The sequence below is a fragment of the Paroedura picta genome, chromosome 3, assembly GCF_049243985.1.
Source record: "Paroedura picta isolate Pp20150507F chromosome 3, Ppicta_v3.0, whole genome shotgun sequence".
NCBI lineage: Eukaryota > Metazoa > Chordata > Lepidosauria > Squamata > Gekkonidae > Paroedura > Paroedura picta.
The window spans coordinates 151,971,115-151,982,917 of NC_135371.1; the positions used below are offsets into that span (position 1 = coordinate 151,971,115).

Consider the following 11,803-nt stretch of genomic DNA (forward strand, 5'->3'; position numbering starts at 1 on the left):
ACAAGTGGGAACCCATGATAGTTGCACTGAGAGGGTAACCCCAGCATCCACTGCTGCTCAGCCTGGCTTCTGGCACCCTCCTCTGCACTGCTTGGCTGCTGGGTATCCTCTGCTGTAGCAACCAGGCTGCAGCACCTGCCGGGAGTCCCACACACACATACCACATCTGGGCCCAGTGTAGCTGCCTGTGTCCTCCATCCCCTCTGAGCCTGGCTCAGCTGCCAGGAGTCCTCCACTGCAGCTGGGCTACAGCGATCCCACACAACTGTGGTCAGTCCACAAAGCAACTCACAGGCAGCCTCCAGCCCTGCAGCTGGGTCCCGCACAGCTGCCCTTGTGCTTTGCTACTGAGGCCAGTAGCATCTGCTGGAGTCTGACGCCGGGCTGGGCTGTAGCAGCTCTGCTCTCATCACAATTGTATTGGGGAGACAGTGTTAAACTACCCAATGTATTTTGGTTAAAATTTGGGTTTTTTCTGCACACCCGGGGAGTCCCCTCAAGAGTGCAGAAAAATCTCTTTATCATCCCTATGGCCCCAAGGTAGAGATTGTGCTTTTGTCAGATTGCAGCCTCTTGGCTAATAATATGTAGATCTCTTGGGAAGCTACCCCAATAAGTGAAATATATCACAGAATCACAGAATCCTAGAGTTGGAAGGGGCCATAAAGGCCATCTAGTCCAACCCCCTGCTCAACGCAGGATCAGCCCAAAGCATCCTAAAGCATCCAAGAAAAGTGTGTATCCAACCTTTGCTTGAAGACTGCCAGTGATATCTTGCTCTATTGCCCTTTGGGAGCAGGGAAGCCTCGTGCCTGGAGCCCATGGGGTCTGGAAATCACAAGCCCACTCACCGTTTCATTACAGGGGGTAGCTTTATTCAACAATCCAGGCCACTGAAGGTGCAATTCACTGGACCAATCTCTGAGAGGTCCACTACATTACATAGGAGAGGTGCTGTGGGCCTGCTGCCTGCCACCTATCTCCTACTTCTGCCTTCTTTCCCCTTTCTACTCTTTTTATAGCCCCAGCTTCATACCTGGCCCTTGAGTTAAACTCCACCCTCTCCTCCTCTGCACCATGCCTTGCCTCAAAACACCTGGGGCCAAAAAGGCCAATATCCTTCCACCCAGGCCTCCTCACTGCTTTTGTGCCCCTTGAACTTCCCTGGGTCAGACTGCAGAAGTTGCCCTGTTACTGAGGCTTCTGCACATTTCTGGTCTCAGTCCCACTCTGCTCCACCCAGCTGGGTTTTGCTGCTTGGACCAAGGACTGGTCCGGTAGTCACACTCCTACATAGATGACATCCCTGAGGGGAAACAAGATCACTAAAGAAAGCAATGCAAGTGAATGGGAACATCTCCGTAGCCACTGACAGCAAAGTCTCATCAGAGACACTTTCTAAAGAAAGTACGCTGCCAAACCTGTGAGTAGTTTCACCTAAGATCCATTTGGAACTGGTGCCAGGGCACACAGGTCAGCCACATGCTCAAACTGCAGGTTTGTGCAATCTCCCCTCCCACAATTATACGTAGTAATTCTACAGATTCATAGGAAATGGCCTCATATTAAGCTGGAAAAAACATTATTCCATCTCAGTATTGCCTATTCCAGGGGTGGCCAAATTGTGGCACTCCAGATGTCCATGGACTACAATTACCATGAGCCCCTGCCAGTATGGTAGTGGCAGGTTCTCGTGGCAATTGTAGATCATGGAAATCTGGAGAGCCACAGTTTGGCTACCCCTGGCCAATTCTGACTGGCAGTAATTTCCCAGGTTCTCAGACAGAGTCTGTCCTTGATATTGGAGTTCTTTTAATTGGGGATGCCAGGGATCTTGAGATCTTTCATATGCAATGAATGTTTGTGCATTGACCCAGAGCCTCTTCAATCTATGGTGCCTCCCACAACAAGCTTCATTTGCATTGCCTTACATCCATCAAAATTATCTTTAACAGGGAGAGTCCATAACCTCCAGGGCTTGGTCAGCAGCCTACATACCCAGGTCCTATGGGAAGCAACTGGGTGATGGATTCTGAGTATAATTGCTTTCTTTTACAGTGTTGATATCCTCTAAAAGTACATTTCGGACAAGTTGAGAAATATCTATACCTGCCAAATGCACTTGTTCCAACTCAGTCGACCTGTGGGGAACTGGAACTTGTATTCAGCAAACCTCACTGATTTCACATCATTTCCAGGTCAAGTTCGTTTTATTTGGAACTGAGACCAGACTGGTGCAATTTGTTGAATTATGGTTTATCAGGACAACAACAATAGTGGCCAAGCTGGAAGTATGACAAAGCAAGCTGCCCTTTGTGAGGGTAGCCAGAATGTGTTTGTCAAAGGGTTCGATATTTTCAGGGACCTTCATGGAGAAGGGCAATCACTGGATACAGATAATGGGAAAGCAGGGCATGAATGTTTTTAATTAAAGTCAATAAACAAAACTTTGTTCCAACTACAGTACTTCCCCTTTCCCAAAAGGATTCAATTTGGGGGCATCCAGTGAAGCTAATGGGCAGCAGGTTCAGGACAGATAAAAGGAAATACTCCTTTCGGAGAGTGGATTTAAAATGTGGAATTTGTTGCCAAAGGATGTAATGACAGCCACAAGAATAAACAGCTTTAAAAGGTGATTCGATAAATTCATTCAGGATAAAACTGTCAATGGCTACTAAGCCAACTCCTTGAGGGCAAATATGGGGAATTTAGGGGGCAACTGCAGGATCTTTTTGCCAATGTTTACAGGGTCCTTTTCCAAGGTCGAAAACCTTTACAATAAAGATGACAACTTAACTTTCACTCAAGGATAATTATTGGAGGAAAATATTGGGGTACATTCAAAACACGCAACAGCAAAACATACAAGTTCCTAAGGAACATAACAGAGAAAATGTAGGGGGATTCAGGGTATATTTGCCTATCCAGAAGAGATGAGGAACAGAGAGGATTGTCACTTGACCAGCAGCATGGCAGAAAAAGATGACCTTGAGGTCATCAAGCAACAGGAAGATGGGATGATTACTAAACCCATAAATGAGGCTTGAAAGCCTTTTAGGACTGAAACGTAGCCTCAAGCTATGTGCTACCTGCTAGAAGCCCAAACAATAGTCTGATGGGTTAGTTCCTAAGAACAGGAAGTTGTCTCCAAGAGAAGACAATATCTAACTATCAACAAATAGTTATGAAATGGTGTGGCTAAATGTTTGCACATGCTAATAGACCTGGGTGTGTGTGAGGGGATTACTAGCAGGAAGAGTGATTTAGTAACATTAATTTAGACGTGTTGGAGAGAGCCACATGACAGTCTGGTGTCAATCTGATCCTCAAGATGACAGTGCTTTTTTCAGCATGTCAGACTCCATTTTCTGAATCTAGAGATGCCAGATGACAATACAGTTTGGATTTCTATGGCTCTATGGTGCGATGCCTCCGGAAGCCAAATCTAGGCTGTCCTTTTAAGCATTAAGAGGAAGGAATGTCTCAGGCTGGTGTCACTAGAAGACCTGCTCTGGAAACTTCTCACCATACAGAGATGGGTGGAGCATGTCACAATATTATAGTGTGGTCGTTAGCAGTCTTGAAAATCTCTCTGGCAGAACAAACATCTTAGAATGAATAAATAAAAAATGCATAAATAGATTAATTATTATTAGACTAATTATTTTCTCTCTTCTCACCACAGAAATGGGGTTTTTTTTCCAACATTTAAACATATCCTTTGGCAAAGTATCTCCTCCTGCCAAGACCTTGGTTTACTCTTTTATACTTCCACAGCTTGAGTCCCGTCATTCGCTTTTCTGGCTCCCCTCCATCTCATGTGTTACTGTGTCTTTGCTGCATGTGTCTTTATGTTTCTGCTTCATCCCATTCCTAATACGCATGCTCACATCCATATCTTCCAATCTGGCATGCCACCTTCACACTTATGCCCAATCAATTATTTTGCTCTTCTTTCTTCATAGTTTTGCCCCAGGGAGATTCAGTCCTGTCAACCAGATGTTTTGCTACAGGAAACTGCAAGCATCCAGTTGACTGCCTGGTCCGGAATACACCCAATGGGCTCTTGATCTATTTTGGGCATTGTGCGTTCTTTGGGTCATTTCCAAAGGATCATAAGATTTCAGTGTAGCCAAAGAATAAAGTAACCTTATTATCCACCCAAAACCAAATATCTTTTCATGTGATGCTGCTCAGGCTTACAGGACAGTCAATAGTTGAAGCTGTGGAATGGCTTCCTCAGCAGGCTGGACGGCTCCATATTTCCGTCATCTTCAAATACCAAATCAATGCAGAACCTTTTCTTTGGCCAAAAGTAATGCTTTCCCCTCAGCAATCCTTTTAGGAAGATTTCAAAAAGTAACATGTCCCTGCAGATATTGCCCATGTGAAACAAGCAACACTGAAACTCTCTTGCATGTGCTTTTTTATGTGCCCTTCTACACATATATCCATACAAAATAGTTAAGCTCCATTTTGTTAAATAAGATGGGACTTCCTAATCTTTGAAAGGTCTCTTTCCTTTTGAATAATAACGACAGAAAGTCTGGCTAAACGTTTGCAAGGTACCCAGAAGTTGCACCAGGATAAGAGTTAGGGACAACTTGGAGCATATTTATTATTTTCCTTTGGTGTTCATAAAAGATTGGCTTCATCTAATAGAGTGCTGAGCATTCGTACATGAAAAAACACTGCTTTACTCCTAGAATCCTTGTGTTCTTTGGCATGATCAACAACTGACGAGATCTGATCTTTAATGCCCCCCCCCCCCCAACAAGCATAATCGCAGCTAACATGCAAGCACTTTGCAAATCTCAAAAGGCTAAAATCAATACCATTTCTCTTACACAGTGATCTCTAAAGCAGGGGTAGTCAACCTGTGATCCTCCATGGACTACAATTCCCATGAGCCCCTGCCAGCGTTTGCTGGTGGGGGCTCATGGAAATTGCAGTCCATGAACGTCTGGAGGACCACAGGTTGACTACCCCTGCTCTAAAGCATTTTGCTAACTTTAAAAGGTCGCAAAACTGACCTTTTAAAGTTTGAGCCAAGAGAGCAGTTTGAGGACCGCAGCTGAAGGAAGCCAGCTCCTTTAGCCTCTCTCAGTGCAGGAAGGTTTTGAACTCTGGCAGAGCTATTTACAAATACATCCTAGCAGCCAAATACAATCCTAGAGACTCTTAGCAGTCTGGTGATTGAACAGACAGTAGGAGACATTGAAAGCAGAAAGAGCACAGTGCATTTAATTAATGTATATCACTGTCAGATGAAGGATGTAAGAGACCATCAATTAATTCTGCCACTCAAGCCAATTTGTGAATTCTGCTATGTTTGCATACCCTCTCTCTCTCCCTAAGCACCTTGTGCAGAGATACAAGATCATCTTCTCATGCAGAGGAGAGAGCCCATTCATTCCACATTTACAGAGCAGGTTCAGCTGCTGATCAGTGTGATGTGGGAGGGGGAAGCTTTTGCTTCATGGATTCACACATGTCCGCAGGGATCTATGCAGCAGTAATATGGGAATTTAGAATCAGCGTTTGCATTGCCTTGCTAGCACAGTGGAAAGATTGGTGCTATTGAATCTGGAACTCGGGGCTGTTGTTGTTTTGCCATTGAGTCTCAGCTGACTCATGGCAACCCCGTGGCATTTTCAAAGCCAGGAATGTTCGGAGGTGGTTTGCCATTGCCTGCCTCCTTGTCACAACCCAGGTATTCCTTGGAGGTCTTCCATCCACTGTTGACCCTGCTTAGCTTCCAAGATCTGACCCACATACTTGAGGGACTGCCTTGCGCCCTATACCCCCCGCAGGGCCTTGCGCTCTGCGCGCACAAATCTGATGGTGGTACCCGGTCCCTGAGAGGCATGTCTGGCCTTGACCAGGGCCAGGGCCTTTTTGGTCCTGGCCCCTACCTGATGGAATGAGCTCCCGGAAGAGCTGCGGGCCCTGTCGGATTGACCAGCTTTCCGCAGGGCCTGCAAAACGGAGCTCTTCCACCAGGTTTATGGTTGAGGCCGTCACCACAATAGTAGATCGGACCCCCCCCCCCGGGTTACTTGGTGGTGATTGTTTATTCCTCCCTAGGGATATGGGCTCAGTTGTGTAGTGCTGCCGCCACTTTGATTGGTTGAGTACGGTTGGGTTTGCTGGTTTTATGTGGTATTTTATTGTATTAGGGGTTTTATGGGGGTTTTATTGAATGTGACCCGCCACAAGCCTCATGGGAGTGGCGGGCTATAAGTCCAACAAATAAATAAATAAATAAGATCAGGCTAGCCTGGGCCATGCACATGAGGGCACCCCAAGTGTTACCCAGTGGAATAATGGCTAGTCCAACCAAATCCCCAGGTTCAGGTTGGCCTGTAGCTTTAAAAGAGAAGACTTGGTGGCCCTTGGGAGGGAAGAACTAAAAAATTAGTTACCAGCCTGAATCCTGGGGGGAACAGAGAATAATTTAAGGTCAGAAGTCTGCTGGAATTTTAAAAATCTGTTCAATTTAAAAAATCTGTCTTTTGCATTTTGATAGTACCCTTTCTTTAAGGAGTTCTAAGTGGCCTACGTGGTTCTTTCTTCTTCCATTTTAGAGAAATGGGGTTGGGAAGATTCTAACCGCTGATTGATTGGATGGAGAGTGATCTCGTGGTTTTTGTTTGCTTGTTTGTTTGTTTTTACCATCTCTGGATTTCTTGATTTTATGAATCTGTTTTTAGGGATTGTATTTTAATGTCTTATGGGGTTTTATGGGGTATGTTTTATTGTTGTAAGCTGCCTCGGGACGACTTAGTCGAGAGGGGCAGGGTATAAATTAAATTATAAGTAAATAAGTAAATAAATAAAATTGTTAGGACCTTTTTAAACTGCATCTTCCTAGCCAGATGTTTTGCTGACATGCTTGGACTACATTTTTTTTTTCCTCCTGGAAAGATCATATCAAACAAGGTTTGAGAATGTACTAATGGTGGGAAAAGCTGGAAAAGTTAATAGTTAGAGAAAAAACATAATGTGGGTGCTCCGAACACAAATAAACAATCACTACATTGAGTAAGCCGGAAAAAAACCTCCCTGTGGATGCACACATAGGATTGTCCACAATTATTCCAAGTGACTGGCCTCAGGGTATCAATCTGAATGCTTTAAGGCAGAAGAATATGAAAGAGTACAAGGTTATTTCTGTTCAAAGGCTTTTATTTTGGTTTTCAGCAGTAGCCAACGTTGAGTTCCCATGATTGCCATTAGAAGATTTTAGGCTGATCTGCTTTGAATGCCAAGAAAGACAGAGAGATCTGAGATGCACATTCTAGGCAAAGTATCTTCCCTCCAGCACTCGGGCAGTTTTTGCCTTTAATCACTGGGCAGGAGAGAAAAAAGAAGAAGATGTGACACTGCAGGGGGATTTGAAGGCAGGGAGAGAGAAAAGACAGTGCCCAACGTAAGGACTGGGGAAATGAGCAAGGAGAAGAGATGAAGCTGAAAAGACATTGAGGGACTGAGATGGTGCTTTTTTCAAAGAACCTTTTAAAAATGTTTCCTGAGTGGCAGGACTCTGGTAATAGAAAGAAATAACATTGAACTCCATTGTATAAAGATTCGGTGAGTGTATACATACTTGATGAAGGCAGCCCTCAGCCACTTGAGGAGGTACCTGGCCTTTATTCCAAAGTCAAATGCTGCTTTCACAAATCAGAAGAGATAGTTAGGGGCCTTCTTTTGTCCAAATTCCAAGGATCCTCAAGAAAGAGAGTGAAACAGCCTGGTTGCTAAGAGCGCTGACCATATTGATACAGAAAGGGATTATTGGGATGGGAAAAAAGGGATGGGTCTTAAATGTTCTGTACTTATGAAAGTAAAATAATTTTCTTTAAGTCCTCTGTGGTTTCTATACTGGGAAGACAGACTCAGAACTGTAATGTTGTGTCCGATAATGCTAGGAATTTTGGAAGTCCCAGCAGGGCTTTAAGGACCGAGCTACCTCCATGGGGTATTTCTTTCCTTCGGGGTGGTCTCCATGGAACTCATTGCATACAGGTAACATGTTGAGTGACCCACCTGGAGGTACAATGCTTTTGTATGTCCTGTTGGTCATGACTGACCCACCTTGGACCTCCAGAGAATGGAAAGATTGTACATTTATTTATTTTTTAAAATTTATTCTTTAATTTGTAGCCTGCCACTCCTGCAAGTGGCTCGTGGAAGGTAACAACATAAAAATGCAGCAAGACCCCATTAAAACCCTGCTGTATAACAATCACAAATTCTGGCAGCGGTGAAAACTCCCTCCCTTCACCCCGGTCCAGAGCTGCCCCCACCTCAGGGGTATGAGGATTAGCGAGATGTTCAGGCTGTTGAAGGAACCTGATTTACTGTGATGTTCCTTTCTCTGTGGTTCTAGGGGGAGGCAATCGCTCCATCCCTACTGTCAAAGCCCCAGAGGGAGAATACTGGAGCACAGTCTCTTGCAGTTTATCCTCTTCTCTTACTGTGTTCATTGCAATAATTAGCTTTTGAAGAGCAAAAAAGAGGACCTTTTTCCTGACTGACTACTTCAAACAAGTGATCACTATTTGAAACACACCAACTGTTTAAGCAGTGACAACTGCAACTCACTAGATTCCTAAATTCCAACCCAAGAAGACATTTTATCAGTTTTTTTTTAAAGACCTCCATAGAATCAGAGAATCATAGATTTGGAAGGGACCTCCTGGGCCATCTAATCCAATCCCCTGCACTATGCAGGACACTCATAACCCTATCGCTCATCCACTGTAGCCTGCCACCCCGTTGAGCCTTCACGGAATCAGCCTCTCCGTCAGATGGCTACCCAGTCTCTGTTTAACAATATCCAAAGATGGAGAACCCACCACCTCCTGAAGAAGCCTCCAAAGATGATAGTCACCAAAAAGAGAGGATGTGTCCTCTAAAAAGAGACAGGCTACATCTGGTAACCCTACATTACCTGATGTCTTTAGTATGTTTTCATAGCTATGGGATTGCCCCAGTAAATGAATGTGTGACTGTGTGTGCATATCTATATTTGGGCTGAATGGAGGGTGATTAATTTTTTTAACCAACCCTTCCCCCCCCCACACACACACACATTGTAAAACCAGCCTTTGAGATTTTTAACCCTCACCTAATTGTTCTGTGGTGTACAATCTTTCACCTTTACCTAAAGAGGAATGGATGTTGTTACATTCTAGAATATTCTTAGAAAACTGATATATTAGACTTTGTACAAGTAATGGTTACAATATTTCCCCGGAATTATAAATAAACTAGTAAAAAAGCCCATTGTATCCAGAAGACAATGGGCGCTAGCAGGCAGGGACCAGAGCGAGGGGCAGGCGAGGGACAGAGCAAGGGACAGGCTACCTGAAAGAGGAGGCGGGTGGCGGCTCCTCGGCGTCTCGTGGTTTTTGGTGGGGAGTCCCAGGCGTGGTGCGCTGGACTGCGGCGGCTCCTCTGGGTTTTTTTGATCTTCTGCGGCTGGGCGGGGTGGGTTCTTTCTGCTGCTTCTCGGAGGCCACGGCCGCAGATCGGGCCGCGCCCGGCCACGCCCGGCCGCGCCCGCGGGGCCGCGCCCGCGGATCGGGCCGCACCCGCGGATCGGGCCGCACCCGCGGGCCGTGCCCGCGGATCGGGCCGCACCCGCGGGCCGTGCCCGCGGGCCGTGCCCGCGGATCGGGCCGCACCCGCGGGCCGCGGCTGCGGATCGGGCCGCGCGGGCGCGGCCTGGCCCTGATTCCCTCTCGGCGGCTGGAGTCTCGGCGGCTGGAGGTTCTCGGCGGCTGGAGTCTTGCCGGGGGCTCCCTCAGGGGCCGGCCTGACGCGTCAGGCCGGGAGCAACTGCGAGAGGCGCTGCGCGCGGCTCGCAGTTACTGGGGCTGGGAATCAGAGGGACCAATCTGATTGTCTGTCATGAGGAAGGGTCCAACCCGGACCCTTCCTCATCCCGGACACATCCCGCCCCAGAACCCCTTACTATTTTATTTAGTCCGTGGCGCCCGCGGCGCCACGGGCGGTGTACAGATAACCCATATTAAAGTGTGGCCTGTGTTTTTGATTTTATGCCTTCTTGATGATGATTTTCATTTCCAAAAGCTACAAATAGTCACCAATTCTCCCCTCCCCCGCCCCACCACCAATGTATGCAGAGTACAAGATGTAACTGTTCAGTAGCAGTAAGCTTACTCATTAACAAAATGTGCCAAACCTTCTTACACCGTCCCCCAGTTAATGGGTTGTTGGGGAAAGAGAGACTTGCAAAGGTTACTTTTTCTAAACATACGCATCTCCCCCAGCAAAGGAGTGATAACAAAATAGCACCTCAACCTACTCTGTGTCTCTCATTGTGTACATCCAACACAACGTCAACACCCAAGTTATCTTGTAAGAACATTTTTTAAAGAGAGGAAAAGAGAAACACCAGCTTTAGAAAAACAGTACAGTATTTCTTCTCACTCCCATAGCCATCAAGCTACCCCAAACTCCAGTTTACTAATACAGGTACTTAGGTACAGAGACAGTTTGGTGTAGTGGTTAGGAGTGCAGACTTCTAATCTGGCAAGACGGGTTCGATTCTGCACTCCCCCACATGCAGCCAGCTGGGTGACCTTGGGCTCGCCACAGCACTGATAAAGCTGTTCTGACTGAGCAGTGATATCAGAGCTCTCTCAGCCTCACCTACCTCACAAGGTGTCTGTTGTGGGGAGAGGAAAGGGAAGGCGACTGTAAGCCGCTTTGAGTCCCCATTGGGTAGCGAAAAGCAGCTTATAAGAACCAACTCTTCTTCTTCTTCTTCTTCTTTTTCTTCCATTGATTTCATTCAGTGAAATTTCTATGTCTGTTTCTTTTGTTTTCTTCCTTCTTTTTCTTCTGACTGGATGCAGAGTTCCACAGGCACCCTGATGCTCTTAGAGAACCTCTGGGGAAAACAGTCTTCTCTGTTCAATGCACTGAGGGCAGCTCCGTGTCTGAATAGCCACAATTTTCCTGGAACTCATAGGAGGTGCAAGCTCAGAAGATGTCTGTGGTCCTGCAGAGGAAGATGATGAAGAGAGTTCCAGAAAGGTCTGTGATCCATTCAGGTTGGATTGCGGATTTTAATTCATAGCCATGATCCCATGTGATGGAACCCTCAAGTCACAAGTAGTTGAGCTCTCGTCTCTGAGGGCCATCTTGGTGTAGGGGTGGCTTCTAATCTGGCAAGCTGGGGTTGATTCCCAACTCCTCCTCCACATGCAACCAGCTGGGTGACCTTGGGCTCCCACAGTCCTGATAAAGCTGTTCTGACCGAGCAGTAATATCAGGGCTCTCTCAGCCCATCTACCTCACAGGGTGTCTGTTGTGGGGAGAGGAAAGGGAAGGTGATTTTAAGCTGCTTTGAGATTCCCTTGGGTAGAGAACAGTGGGATATAAGAAACAACTCTTCTTCCCACTGAGTCTTGCATCCCACACCTGAAAGCCCTTAAGGTGAGCAACTCTAGAGATATCATTATGATAGCTTCAAATTAAATATAAAACCTGAGCAAACTTTATATGATGATTCAAGCTCTGAAAAGTATCACTGCACACATCCCCAAAAGGAACTGGCCTAATTCCCAGCCTCTCCTTTCCTTGCTTCTTGGCAAGTCCTACACTGGAGGTTGATCCATTAGAGCAACTGAGTTACTGTCTCCCAGGTCTCTCCTGCTTGCCTCATCACTGACCTCCAGGGCCTGGCACCCTGTTAAGCTAAGTCAGTCTCCATTTTGTCTTTTGTTCCCAGGGAAGGGAAGAAAAAAAATATCACTGGTCAGAAATA

At 46.2% G+C, this 11,803-nt stretch overlaps 1 protein-coding gene across 1 annotated transcript in view; it reads left to right on the forward strand.

The window, feature by feature from the left end:
* The window catches only part of STXBP4 (syntaxin binding protein 4), a 161,028-nt gene extending 149,840 nt beyond the window's left edge, over positions 1 to 11,188 (forward strand). Inside the window, exon 23 of the mRNA XM_077328682.1 lies at positions 10,890 to 11,188. Coding sequence (XP_077184797.1) covers positions 10,890 to 10,908 — 19 coding nt within the window. The 3' untranslated portion in view covers positions 10,909 to 11,188. The remainder of the gene's footprint in view (positions 1 to 10,889) is intronic.
* The last annotated feature ends 615 nt before the right edge of the window (positions 11,189 to 11,803 follow it).